At 37.2% G+C, this 14,912-nt stretch overlaps 2 protein-coding genes across 2 annotated transcripts; one reads left to right on the forward strand and one right to left on the reverse strand.

Annotated features, from left to right (window-relative positions):
- Positions 1 to 439: 439 nt before the first annotated feature.
- Positions 440 to 6,298, reverse strand: LOC311067858 (leukocyte elastase inhibitor-like). The gene is made up of 8 exons (XM_084090005.1): positions 6,181 to 6,298; positions 5,604 to 5,780; positions 2,904 to 2,975; positions 2,584 to 2,724; positions 2,380 to 2,497; positions 2,101 to 2,159; positions 1,761 to 1,928; positions 440 to 1,648 (listed from the first exon to the last, which is right to left on the reverse strand). Exons 2-8 carry the CDS (start codon positions 5,769 to 5,771, stop codon positions 1,247 to 1,249), a joined length of 1,128 nt encoding a protein of 375 aa, XP_083946131.1. The 5' UTR covers positions 5,772 to 5,780; positions 6,181 to 6,298; the 3' UTR covers positions 440 to 1,246.
- Positions 6,299 to 7,118: 820 nt separating this feature from the next.
- Positions 7,119 to 13,658, forward strand: LOC311067248 (leukocyte elastase inhibitor-like). The gene is made up of 8 exons (XM_084088981.1): positions 7,119 to 7,166; positions 7,409 to 7,585; positions 11,281 to 11,352; positions 11,532 to 11,672; positions 11,759 to 11,876; positions 12,093 to 12,235; positions 12,336 to 12,503; positions 12,617 to 13,658. Exons 2-8 carry the CDS (start codon positions 7,418 to 7,420, stop codon positions 13,019 to 13,021), a joined length of 1,215 nt encoding a protein of 404 aa, XP_083945107.1. The 5' UTR covers positions 7,119 to 7,166; positions 7,409 to 7,417; the 3' UTR covers positions 13,022 to 13,658.
- The last annotated feature ends 1,254 nt before the right edge of the window (positions 13,659 to 14,912 follow it).

Here is a 14,912-nt window from a genome sequence, read left to right on the forward strand (position 1 = left end):
TAAAGTTTTCATAATTTTATTGTGTACATTGTCATTTTTAATTATTTGTGTACTTCAACTTAAACTAATTTTTTTTTCAAGTAACATTTATGGTTTTAGTTAACGATAATAACCCTGATCTAAAATGATTAGGAATTAATGTATTTCAAATAACTGTAATGCAGGTTCCACTTAACCTAGTAGGATTAATTTGTGTTTGAAGCAAAATCATTTTTGTAAAATTTTATATTATTAAAGCTACACTTTTTAACTTAGCAAAAAACACTTTGTTCTATCAAAAGTATATGTGCTCATACATGTGTAATAACTTCTACCAACTAATAAAGTATTCTCGTAAGCTTAGAATCTGCCATTTATAATACATACGAGCGAGTCGCTCGAATGGTGGTAGCCATGTTGCGCCTCCATCTTGAGAATACATTCGCCAAAGAACCTGGAAATTCAAGCTTCGCCTTTCGCGTTTTACACTCAGTGGCACCGTGATGAATGCGAGGGGGAGATTACTCGCGACTGCCGGCAGATTTGAAAGATTGCTGAAGATGGAGGATCACGCCTATTTTGAGTCGCCAAGGAAGCGAAAGGGAGAATTAAAATGTCAACACGACAGGCAAATCAGCAAGACCAAAGTCAATATTGGAGTAACTTTTCCCAGATGGAAAGAGCTCATGAGGAGCAAAGATTTTAAAACGGACGCCGAAGTTGCCTGCTTTCTTCTCGACAGGTAATTCAGCCTATTTGTGTAAATTCGAAGTTTATAGTTGCTTGTCTAACCATAGCATGTTTGAGCATAACGCCAGAACGACCTCTAGTATAACTTGCGTTACTTTTCCTCGCGTCAATGGTGAAAAAGTATTGTTTACCTTGTAACATAAATCTGTGCTGTGACGGATCACAGGTAATGAATAGTTTTAAAGGCGCAATTTTTGTGAAGTCGAACTGGAAGCCATGTTAATCTTGGAATAATACGGCCACCGTAGGAGTTAAAACGACCTCGGAATTGAAAGGAACAGAAACTAATATTCACTGGGTAGTCATATACAATTTCACCGCTAGATGGGGGAAAATATCACACAGTGTAGCTTTAATTAAATAAGTCTTTCTCCTGCAAATTGCAAAAGATCTGTTGGCACATATCAATTTTTCTTAAACTGTTTTGATTTGTAGTAGTTGTCCCGAGTCTCTCCTACTCATTTTAACCAAATCACCACCTAAACTAGCTGGAAGCGTCTCATGCAGCAGGACTCACTCATGGAGAGCAGAAGCGTCCGTAAAACAAAATGCTCTTGGTTGGATTGTGTCGGATGAAGAAAAGGAAAGGATGGTCTGCGTTGAAGAACTGCGGTTTGATATAACTCAAAAACATCATGACGGCACCGGTGGCTGCAGCCGCTTCGGTTCCTTCCTCGTTTACTTCAACAAAGGCTTTATGGATCACCTTCGACACCACCAGGTCGTTGTTGGAGGACATGCCTGAAAGATTCACCTTCTGCGGGTCGAAAACATCCTCCATTCCCATGCTGATCAGAAGACTCTTCATGTCATATTTTTCCTCCATCTTGAATCTGGGCAGAACTTCAACCTCTTGTTGATCCATGACTTCTGGTTTGGTCCATTCCATGAGCTTCTCGTAGGTCAGTGCCTTTTCAAGCTGGATAATAAGAGAGAAATGTCAGATGAATAGTTGAAATAGTCAAAATGAAAACTGCGCCACAAGTAAACATCTGACTGGTCACGGCTGGCTAATTAAGCATTCAAATCACCTTCTGAAGGCCAGTGGTGTCGTCTTCCATCTCGTTAGGAAGGATTATCAACATACTGAGATTCTTCCCGTCATACGGCAACTCCAGAACCTGACTGTTGATCTCTGAGATGAAGGCCAGAGGAAAGTGCGCCTTTTGATACATCATCTTCACTGGTTTAGTTTGATTCTGCCAAACATTAATGGAAACACATTATAACCCCTCAGATTTCATCATGACTGTTACAAATATTTTTAAAAAGAGAATGAAATCTCAACTTGTTCAGCTTAAACTGCCCATCTCTGGTGGATTCCTTTGGGAATTTCTTCTCCCAGTTTCCCTTGAAGTAGATGGCGTTCACCAAAACCAGTTTCGTCATCTCATCGATGGCTCCATGTGGCACCAAGTCCTTGATCTTCTCTAAAATACAAATGGACATTGTTCACTTTGAGCAGTGATTTGAACTGGTTGGTTTGATATTGTTACTATAAAGCTCAACTCTAGAACCCATGAAGCCAAACATGGCCCTTGAAAAGACATTTTTGCTGAAACTAAAGTGCTGCAAAAACATGAAATAACTTTTATTTGTAAGAGTTTAGAGTAAGTTTGAAATTGAGAATAAGTTTATGCTGGATTTCACCTTGTGTTTTTGTCTCCACCCATTGGTTGATGTTGACACGAGCAGCCTCTGATTGGTTCATGAAGTCCACCTTCTCCGGTCCGGCTTCATAGTAGCTTTTTGCATCATTGAGGAATTTCTGTAATACAGCAAACCGATTGAGGAGGAAGTGATATTAGAGTTGAGAACATTTCCAGAACCTCCAGTGAATAAACCGAGTCTGACCTCAACAAACTGGAAGGATTGCTCTCCGTAGAGGCGGTTGGCGAGACTCAACACATACGGGACTCCTGGTTTGTTCAGATCACTCATGAACTTGCTGAAGCTGGAATGAATTTGGTCCTCAGGTTTTTCCTCTGGACATTTCTGTTTGCATCAACAATATCAGATTTAATCAGTTGAATCAGACGAACCCAAAGGATAAATGCATCTCTACAGTAAATACAGCTGTTCATGCAACAGAACCTGGACAGAATGTTAGCTAAAGTTCTGAGAACGTTCCCTGTTAACTGGGTTAGTGTTTGATGTAAATATTCATACGAAACCTTGAGTTCAGCAGGAGTCTGAGGATTCTGGGTTTGCTGCATCATTGGTGGTTCATTGTTAAAGCCCAGGACCTACACAGCATTGATATGGTAGAGTTAATAAAGATAACTTAAACATATATTGTGAATGCACTTCTCAAATGCTCATTTTAATGAGTGGAAAGAGTGATTAATTGCTGGCACTTTACTGTTTATGCCCTGTCTGGAACTCAGTTTACATGTGGTGCGTCCAGAATCGAATACTTCCCTACGCCAAAAGAGTAAGGCAAGGCAAGGCAAGTTTATTTATATAGCACATTTCATACACAATGGTAATTCAAAGTTCTTTACATAGAAGAAAATAAAATAATCAAAAGAAATATTAGATTTAGTGGTCATCTCTAAGGCTATGTGTAAGGTCAACACTTTCAAAGAATGTCAGGCTAAAATAAGGGTAGGAAAAAGCACACAGGTTTGAACTCAACACTTGCAATAAATAATGTGGAAGCATGAAAATGGTATGTGTGATGAATGTTTTAGAAACAGTAGAGCATGTATTTTTTAAATGTAACAAATATGATGATCAACGACCAGTGAATCTCACGGTTTGAGGGATTCTCAGTCATATAGGGCTGTTTTAACCTTTTTAAAGAATACAGGATCACAGCATAGTATATAATGTATGGGAATCGTGATGCTTCTGCCCATCCTGGAAGATGTGGGGAAAGATTGAAAGCTGGAGCTGAACATACAGCGCCAGCAGAGGGTGAGCGGGGCATTAAACAAACAAAAAGTACAGATTACTGATACCCATGTGATTCTTATACTATGGGCACTTTTATGTACTTTGGTCATATTTTTAAAAATACATATAATTTTGGACAAATTCCTCTTTCTTTTTCAAACTAACAATAAAACCTCCTTAAAAACTTTTTACTACCTTTCTATTATGATTTTTTTCATACTTTTCAACCTCCTAATAGGTGTCAAAATCACTGTTTTCTCCTTGTCGCACACCCAGGCATTTTAACTTCAGCAATGAAAATACAGTTTAAAAATATGACTTATCTGGTAACTATTAATATACCTAAATTAAGCACTAGTAAAATAATTCAAATACATTATAGTATTTAATGTGAGACCACCATCAATATTACTTTTTAAACAAAATATAGCTGTCGCACAGTATTGGTGTCATTTCCACCACAACACTGTAATGTCCCTTTAAAAAGTTTGTGTGAAAGATTGTTTAGGTGGTTTCTATGGAAATGTTCCGTGACATCAGAGCACATGTAGGACATGGAGGCAAAAAAAACCCCACACTGCCCTCTGTGGTGGAAATGACAGCATGTGGTGGAAACATGCTGTACCTTCAAGGGTGTTTTTAAAAAGTAAAAAAAAAAAAAAGGTTAAATAAGAGTATTTTGCATACATGAAATTATAAGTATTAATTCAAAGCTAATCAGTGCTATCTTCCATTTTTTTACAAAAAAATACAGAAATGTCATTTCCGTCACACTGCCCTCTGTGGTGGAAATGACAGCATGTGTTGGAAATGAAATTTATGGTTACAAAGTAAAAATTGATATGGATTGCAAGAGTAGATTTGTGTAATACTTTTTATATTATAATATTATAATAAATTACAATACTTTTATATTTATATTTATATTATAATATTATTTTATTTCTAAATTATACTTTTATGTTAATTGATTTCATTTAGATATATGAAAATTCTATTTTGTTGCATCATTTATTGCTTATATTTTTGCCTTGCCATCAGTTGTGTCAGTTATTTACAGTATGCACTGTAACCGTTCATCTGTGAGACAAATCAGTTGTATACGTCAAACTCAGCACTACACTAAAAACAGTTGTGGTTATGTTTAATGACTTTATGAATTGAGTTTACTGAGTGTGATGAATTTAAGAGTTTTTCTAATAAATATCTCTACTGTTTCTCTACATTCACGTTAATTCATTGTCATTTCCACCACCACACACATTTTTTAAAAATATTTAAAAAGTTCTCATCACACATTAAAAATGTATCCACAATTTACGAGATCATGCTCTACTTAATATAAAAATTCAAGTTATTTATTTTCTAATAAGCTCTTGCCCAAAACAATATTAAATTTCAGAGTGTGACAGGTGTACAGTTCACCATTTAGTCCTTAGGGTAGTTAATTTATCTCATTGACAAATGTATAATTATTGTACATTGTGGAAAAACTGATAAAACTAGTTACAAAAATGATCTTAGACAATTCTTGAGTGGCATAAGTTATTCTGTTTTTATATTGAGATGTGGTGGAAATGACATTTGTTCATTGCAGGTCGGAAAAAATGTAAAATATTAACAATTTCTCTTGTAATCTAAGTTTGTCCTCTTACAGACCTTAAAACTAGAGAAATTATTTAAACTTATGAGACTGTGTTACGTGACTTTTGAACAAGTTTTTTTAATTCAACTTCACAAGCCTAAAAGTGCCCCTAGTTGAAGAAACGCCATGTCGATAATACTCCTATTGAGTGAGCGGCCATTAACAAGAGGAAGAACAAGAAAAAGAAGAGTAGAATTTTTTTTTAAATATAAATGATGACAAATTTTTTTTATGTAAAAATCCTATTAACATAATGTCTGCACCCCAGCAAACATTATAAAACAATCACTCTCTCGTCACCCTCCTTTAAAAGTATATTGTGTGAGATCACCTTAATCATCTGATCTGCTGTGTTTCCTCTTGCACCGAGCGACACCATGGCCAGAGCCGAGGAGATGCTGACAGGAGAGAAGAACACATTTCCTGATGCGTTTCCTCCGCTGATCTCCTTGAACAGGTTGAGGGAGAACTGTGTGTTTGCTGCAGTCAAAGGCTCCATTTTCACAAGCTAGAAAGTAAGAGAGAGAGAGATGATCAGTATAACAATGTGAAAATCCCAAACAGGGCATTGCTCAGTTCAGTTGTCATTTCCTGTGTAAACAACATCAAGTAGGCTATATCAAGTATATTTGTATAGTGCTTTTCACAATACAGATTGTATCAAAGCAGCTTCACAGTATTAAAATAAAATAATACAACAAAGTTTGTTTCTAGTGGAATTTATTGATTGATAGAATAAAATTAAATATCCCCAAAATATCCCCAATCACATGCTTGTCTAAGAAAAAATATATCCATGCATTATCTTTCATATGACAGTACAGCACTAGAACAGCAGTTTTTGCATAATTTTCATCATTACACATACAGAAGTGTAATGTAAAAAATCTGTTCTATTCAAGCACTACCTAGAGTTTTGTTTTAGCCGGAACGATGATATTTCCCCGTGTGTCAGAGGTGAAAGAATGATTTGCTGAGTTTCATTCTTACAAACGTTGTCTTGACCTAAATAGTACGGAGCCCCTAAAGGGACGTGGTTGGTGGAAACTTTTTTAGGTTGGGAGATTTTTTTTTTTTTTTTTTTAAATCTTTTGCGTTCCCTCGCAAAACTTTTGCGTTCCCCCGAGAAACTTTGCGTTCCCACGTAAAACTTTTGCGTTCCCTCGCAAAGATATTTGCGTTCCCACGCAAAACCTGTTTTGAGCTCGGACAGACACTTCCTGTTGAAATGTCCCGCTGGCAGTGTTTCAGAGCTCCGTACGTTAATGGATCGTTTCATAGTGTTTGAACTTGGACTCAAATATAAAGAAATGCGGTCAGTGCTTATAAGGAGTTCAGTGAAGTTGGCAATATTCACATAGGCTATTCGAACTTCCCTATTCTTGAGCTAAACGTTGTTAAAACACAAACGACACCTATTTACAATCACAGTAACCTAGACAACGAGCAAAAAATTACGTTTTAGTCGCATAACATCGGTTAATGGAAACGCCGTCATTTCGCAATAGTTTTTTTAATCGATATTTAGAAAAAAATCGCAAAAGTTTTGCGCAAATCTGTAATGGAAACGCTCTTTCCCATTTTAGATGTCTTTTGTGTTTTTCGCGGCATTCACGCTGAAAGCCAATGCTAGGCTACTACTTAGTCTTTTGCCACTCAGTGGGCGTAACCGCAGTGACTCCGGCCGACAGTGACGTCACACACATCCTCTCATTCCCTCCTCTCATGGTTGAGTAACCCGAGACGTTTTACAGAAGGGCTGGATCTGATTTAGAGGATGGGCTCTTCAGGGCGAGATAATGTTTATAAGAATGAAACTTAGTGACTCAGCAGATCATTCTTTCACCATTCTTTCATGGGGTAACATCATCGTTCCTGCTAAAAAAAACTCTAGGTAGTGCTTGAATAGAACAGATTTTTTACATTACACTTCTGTATGTGTAATGGTGAAAATTATGCAAAAACTGCTGTTTTAGTCCTGTACTGTCATATGAAAGATAATGCATGGATTTATTTTTTTCTTAGACAAGCATGTGATGTTGTTTACACAGGAAATGACAACTGAACTGAGCAATGCTCTGTTTGGGATTTTCACTTTGTTATGCTGATCATATCTCTCTCTCTCTTACTTTCTAGCTTGTGAAAATGGAGCCTTTGACTGCAGCAAACACACAGTTCTCCCTCAACCTGTTCAAGGAGATCAGTGGAGGAAACGCATCAGGAAATGTGTTCTACTCTCCTGTCAGCATCTCCTCGGCTCTGGCCATGGTGTCGCTCGGTGCAAGAGGAAACACAGCAGATCAGATGATTAAGGTGATCTAACACAATATACTTTTAAAAGAGGGTGACGAGAGAATGAACTGTTTTGTTTTATTGTTTTATAATGTTTGCTGGGGTGCACTTATGATGTTAGTATGATTTTTACATTAAAAAAATTGTCATAATTTATAAATAAAAGGCCTTTTTTCTACTCTTCTTTTTCTTCTTCTTCCTCTTGTTAATGGCCGCTCACTCCAATAGGAGTATTATTACCACCTACTGTATATCTTACATGGGTATCTGTAATCTGTATTTTTTGTTTGTTTAATGCCCCGCCCACCCTCTGCTGGCGCTGTATGTTCAGCTCCTCCAGCTTCCACTCTTTCCCCTTAACTTCCAGGATGGGCAGAAGCATCACGATTCCCATACATTATATACTCTAATCCTGTATTCTTTAAAAAGGTTAAAACAGCACTATATGACTGAGAATCTCTCAAACCGTGATATTTACTGGTCGTTGATCATCATATTTGTTACATTTAAAAAATAATAATACATGCTCTACTGTTTCTAAAACATCACATTCATCACACATATCATTTTCATGCTTCCCCATTATTTATTGCAAGTGTTGAGTTCAATCCTGTGCTTTTTCCTACCCTGATTTTAGCCTCTGATTTGAACGCTGTGTTTGAAGGGGGCCCACAGCTGAGTATTACATGTGGGACTCTATCGTAAACTTTTAGCACGTTTTTACTATTACAGCTCTCAAGCTTAACTAATCATGTTGTTTGTTGATATTATATTTAGATAGCCTATATAGCCAGAGATGGCAAAAGTGCACACATCCTTCACTAAAGCAGAAGTACAGATACTCACGTTTCAAGTAGCCATTACTATACCTGTTTTAGTGTCGCGCTGGTAACTGGACCTCACATCCGATTGATGCTTTAATACAAAAGAACTTACATTTCAAATTTTGTTAGCTAATGAATGTATCCAGGCTGAACAACCACCATGTAATACACAAGCATAGCAAAGTCTAAGCTGATGGAGTTATACTGTAAATTCTATTTAAGTACAAACAGAAAATTATAATGCAAGCATAATTTACACTTCACCTGATTTACCGGTTCTACAGCATATGGAAACTATCTGACTAAACCTGTCAGGTTTCAGATGACCGCTTAATACTGGAGAAATGAACAGCAGATTACACATTTCCATAATAAAAAAAGAAAAAGTATTTCTTTAAATCAGTACATGCTCAAGTTGGCGACATGGACTATTCACTGGCCTAAACAATCTGTCCTAAAGACTGAATATTAATGTGTGTGCCATCAGCACCAGCAACATGTGGCAACATCCCTTATACAATCACTGAGAAATACAATTTTAGGGAAAAATCCTTAGCCGCTCCTAAATCTGAACCCCTGCGAATCGCTTCAAAAACTGGGCATTAACTGTCAAACAAAACCTTTAAGTGCTTTCATAAATTCAACAGCAAATTCTTGAAAGCCAGCATTTTGTGCTTTTTAGGTTCACACAATTTGTAGCGCATTTGCCAGGAATCCTTTTTAACGCAGACAATTACATAATCTCTCTCATATATGGCCATGCGTGATCAGGAATGTCTCTATTCTCAGTCATGTCGACATCGCTAACTCCCTCAGTCTCATCCATAACGTTAATCATTATTCTTGTTGTCTTCTGCCTTGCTCCGTGGGAGCTTATAGCCTACGTCTGTGTGCGTGATAGTCAAGAATATGATACACCAATGGGAGAGTCATGTTTTCTGTTGAAAAAGGCGCACAATGACAAGAAATAGTATTGATCATGCCAGCAAATACAGATTAGAATTAAAGTAATGAGCCAGGTTTGAAAATATAAGTAGAAAGTACAGACATTTGTGTAAAAAATGTGAGTGAAAGTAAAAAGTTGTCAGAAAAATAAATAGTGAAGTAAACTGATACCAGAAAAATCTACTTAAGTAAAGTAACACAGTATTTGTACTTCATTACTTCCCATCTCTGTCTATAGCATTTACATTTTATATATGTAAAAATGCTTTCACTAACGGGAAATTGTTTCCTGAATGAGATCTAGGGCCCTATCTTGCACCCAGCGCAATTGACTTTGTACACTGACGCATGTATCATTCCTATTTTGCACCCGCGCAAAGCGCGCTTTTCCCTCCACAGAAGCACGTCGCTAAACTAGGGAATGAACTTGCGCTCCCTGGGCGGTTCAGCGCAAAAAAGGAGGCGTGTTCCGGCGCAAACGTTCCTTCATGCTATTTTGCAGGTTTAGAAAACAATTGCGCCACTAACCAGGAAAAAATAGTTTAAAGTCAGTGGCGCGTTGCGCATGTTATTCATATGCTATTTTAAGGGCGCATGCTTGGCCATAATCAATGTAGCGTGTGCATAACGCGCATACACTTTGATTCTCTCATCTACACAGAAGCAGCAGTTTTCATTTTTGCAAATCATACATTATTATGATAGATAGATAGATAGATAGATAGATAGATAGATAGATAGATAGATAGACAATTTATTATAAAAGCATACATCTAGCTTACACATTTACCCAAATTATCATACACCTTTTTAACCGAAGTTAATTTGGGTGGGTTTCTCCATCCCCAACGTCCCTGACGAGAGCGTTGCTCTCCTTGGCTGTGAACCGCTCCTGGCGCGCGTCTGCCAAATCCGCCGTTATAATAGGAATCCGCTTTAGAACAAAGCGCGTCTGCTCTTAAAGGGAATGTGAGATGACGCTCTGATTGGTTTATTTCACGTTACGCCCAAACCACACCTATGAATAATGAAGCTACTTTAGACCAACCCATTTTAGATTTGCGCCTGGCGCAAGAGTCATTTATCCCGCTGGGAAAATAGCAACAGCGCCAAGACCCGCCCACAAAGTTACTTGCGCTTTGCGCTTTGACACTTGCGTTTCAGATCGTTAAAATAGGGCCCCTAATCTGTAGCTGAGTCTGAATCACATACTGTCTGAGTATGTATTCATTTGAATTAAGCGTGTTATATGAAGTATGAATGTGTATTATGAATGTAATCTGGACTAACTACATCCACCATGTTCTTACTGTCACGTGACCAATCAGTGTCAGTTGCGTCGCTTCACTGCCATTCATAAATCTTCTCCCGTGGCCTCATGGGATAGTAAAGTGTCAATCGAATGCGCACTTCAGAACCTTGAAAGTAGAAGTAGGTCATCCGGGGACTTTTCGCCTACTGTGTTTCAAATACAGTGCATACTAATCCAGACTCAAAACACCTTTAGCTGTGCATTTACCGAATGAGCACTGTGCCACTGTTCGTCCGAATATTTGTATTGTATTTTTTATTTTTTATTCAAAACTGTTTTAATTATTCTTATTTCTTTTGATTGTTTTATTTTCTTCTATGTAAAGCACTTTGAATTACCATTGTGTATGAAATGTGCTATATAAATAAAATTGCCTTGCTTTACTCTTTTGGCGTAGGGAAGTATTTGATTCTGGACGCACCACATGTAAACTGAGTTCCAGGCATGGCATAAACAGTAAAGTGCCAGCAATTAATCACTCTTTCCACTCATTTAATTATCAAAGGCCTGAGGGCCAAAATCAACAAAGAATGTGTTTGACATCATCAGTTCTTCATTGTCTTTTCTAGCACATTTTAAACTATTCTAATGAGCATTTGAGAAGCATTTAACTCTACCATATCAATGCTCTGTAGGTCCTGGGCTTTAACAATGAACCACCAATGATGCAGCAAACCCAGAATCCTCAGACTCCTGCTGAACTCAAGGTTTCGTATGAATATTTACATCAAACACTAACCCAGTTAACAGGGAACGTTCTCAGAACTTTAGCTAACATTCTGTCCAGGTTCTGTTGCATGAACAGCTGTATTTACTGTAGAGATGCATGTATCCTTTGGGTTCTTCTGATTCAACTGATTAAATCTGATAATGTTGATGCAAACAGAAATGTCCAGAGGAAAAACCTGAGGACCAAATTCATTCCAGCTTCAGCAAGTTCATGAGTGATCTGAACAAACCAGGAGTCCCGTATGTGTTGAGTCTCGCCAACCGCCTCTACGGAGAGCAATCCTACCAGTTTGTTGAGGTAAGACTCGGTTTATTCACTGGAGGATCTGGAAATGTTCTCAACTCTAATATCACTTCCACCTCAATCGGTTTGCTGTATTACAGAAATTCCTCAATGACGCAAAAAGCTACTATGAAGCCGGACTGGAGAAGGTGGACTTCAAGAACCAATCAGAGGCTGCTCGTGTCAACATCAACCAATGGGTGGAGACAAAAACACAAGGTGAAATCCAGCATAAACTTATTCTCAATTTGAAACTTATTCTACACTCTTACAAAAGTTATTTCATGATTTTGCAGAACTTTAGTTTCAGCGAAAATGTCTTTTCAAGGGCCATGTTTGGCTTCATGGGTTCTAGAGTTGAGCTTTATAGTAAAAATATCAAACCAACCAGTTCAAATCACTGCTCAAAGTGAACAATGTCCATTTGTATTTTAGAGAAGATCAAGGACTTGGTGCCACAGGGAGCCATCGATGGGATGACGAAACTGGTTTTGGTGAACGCCATCTACTTCAAGGGAAACTGGAAGGACAAATTCCCAAAGGAATCCACCAGAGATGAGCAGTTTAAGCTGAACAAGGTGAGATTTAATGCTCTTTTTTAATATTATTTTAATAATATTTGTAACAGTCATGATGAAATATAAGGGGTTATAATGTGTTTCCATTGATGTTTGGCAGAATCAAACTAAACCAGTGAAGATGATGCATCAAAAGGCGAAGTTTCCTCTGGCCTTCATCCCAGAGATCAACAGTCAGGTTCTGGAGCTGCCGTATGTCGGGAATAATCTCAGTATGTTGATCATCCTTCCTAACGAGATGGAAGACGACACCACTGGCCTTCAGAAGGTGATTTGAATGCTTAATTAGCCAGCCGTGACCAGTCAGATGTTTACTTGTGGAGCAGTTTTTTATTTAGACTATTTCAACTATTCATCTGATATGTCTCTCTAATTATCCAGATTGAAAAGGCACTGACCTACGAGAAGCTCATGGAATGGACCAAACCAGAAGTCATGCGTAAACAAGAGGTTGAAGTGTCTCTGCCCAGATTCAAGATGGAGGAAACCTACGACATGAAGAGTCTTCTGATCAGCATGGGAATGGAGGATGTTTTCGACATGCAGAAGGTGAATCTTTCAGGCATGTCCTCCAACAATGACCTGGTGATGTCGAAGGTGATCCATAAAGCCTTTGTTGAAGTCAACGAGGAAGGAACTGAAGCGGCTGCGGCCACCGGCGTCGTCATAAGGTTAAAGTGTAAAATCAAACCGCAGTTCTTCAACGCAGACCATCCTTTCCTTTTCTTCATCCGACACAATCCAACCAAGAGCATTTTGTTTTACGGACGCTTCTGCTCTCCATGAGTGAGTCCTGCTGCATGAGACGCTTCCAGCTAGTTTAGGTGGTGATTTGGTTAAAATGAGTACAACTTCTACAAATCAAAACAGTTTAAGAAAAATTGATATGTGCCAACAGATCTTTTGCAATTTACAGGAGAAAGACTTATTTAATTAATAGTATAAAATTTTACAAAAATGATTTGCTTCAAACAGAAATTAATCCTACTAGGGTAAGTGGGACCTGCATTACAATTATTTGAAATACATTAATTCCTAATAATTTTAGATCAGGGTTATTATCGTTAACTAAAACCATAAATGTTACTTGAAAAAAACAAAAACAAAAAAAAACATTTGGTTTAAGTTGAAGTACTCAAATAATTAAAAATGACAATGTACACAACAAAATTACGAAAACTTTAAAATGAAAACAAAATAACCTATAATAAAAAGGAAATCTACCAAAAAAAAATATTACCAAAAACTATAATAGTATATCAATGATAAATGTTACAAACTGCTTGGATACGCAAAGGCTGAGGATCCAAAGGCAGTAGTTTATTAAAGGGTAATTCAAAGTATCATTTGGCTACATATTATGTGTATGCATTCACTGTAACAGTATATTCAACATAAATGAAATAAATATTTACAATTCTTCAATAAAACCTGATTTTGAGTCATTTTTTACTGTAATATATATATATAATAAAAAATGTATTGACTAAAATAATATATTTTTACCATTAAGAGAATTCTGTTTCATAATACTGTATAAAAGTTGCTGAAAAACTTAGGAGTTTTAATGAAGTTCAGGAATACTTTAGATTGTTGTTGCAATTGAACTGAATTTCATGTAAAATAAAGCTTAATTTTAGTTTAAGTTGAGTTATTTTGTTATGAGCTTTCGTCGATTTTATCCAGGTGGGTTTTTCCATTCAATTTAGCCTTTATTTTTTATTTCATTTTTAGTAATTAATTAGCTTATCAAAATAAATGTATTAATAAACATTTCTTATTTTTAAGTTTTTCCATCTAATATTTATATTTTATTTCATCTTTATTTTAACTACCCAAAGTAATTTTTAGTTTTAGTTGAGAATAACAACACTTGCCAAGAGTTTAGAGTTTGTGTCTACACACACACACATACACACGTCATACACACACACACACACACACACACACACACACACACACACACACAGGAGTAAAAAAAATAAAAGTGTGACAACTAGCCCCAGTGTCCTCTACACCGTGGTTCCAGAAGGTCATTTAAAATATCTTACTTAAGTCACTGCATAGATAAAAAAAACAAACAAAAAAAACATTTATGTCTGAGAACCACAAATGCGTCTTTATTTTTTGTTTTGTTTAGTTGAATAAGCGTCACTCACTCAGGATCCCACAATTTACCCATTCGTTCCAGCCTGTGTCCACTTTTATGTCAGTGTGTCGCGATGATGCACAGCAACTGACATTATTGGCATGTGCCAGTGGATAGTGGCACATCATGCCAATAATGTCAGTGACACATGCCACTATCCACTTGCACATGCCAATAATGTCAGTTGCTGTGCATCATCGCGACACACTGACACTGACATGAGTCATGACACCTGACTGACACTGAGTTGCGGAACATGTCTCCGTATGTTGTGACACCTCCAGTAGTGACAATCAACCGTCTTGACTTTGCATTGCGAGAAGCTGGCTGCATCCTTGTCATTTATGACTTATAACAAAAAACAAAACAATGTCTAAAAGATGCTATGTGACAAGGTGTACAACAAACAAGCTAAAAAACCCAGAAATAAGTTTTTATAAGCTGTCGACCCCAAAAAACGAGCGTTTAAGGACATAAAAGTGGACACAGGCTGGAACGAATGGGTAAATTGTGGGATCCTGAGTGACG

This window comes from Abramis brama, assembly GCF_963993115.1.
Source record: "Abramis brama genome assembly, chromosome: 17".
Taxonomy (NCBI): Eukaryota; Metazoa; Chordata; class Actinopteri; order Cypriniformes; family Leuciscidae; genus Abramis; species Abramis brama.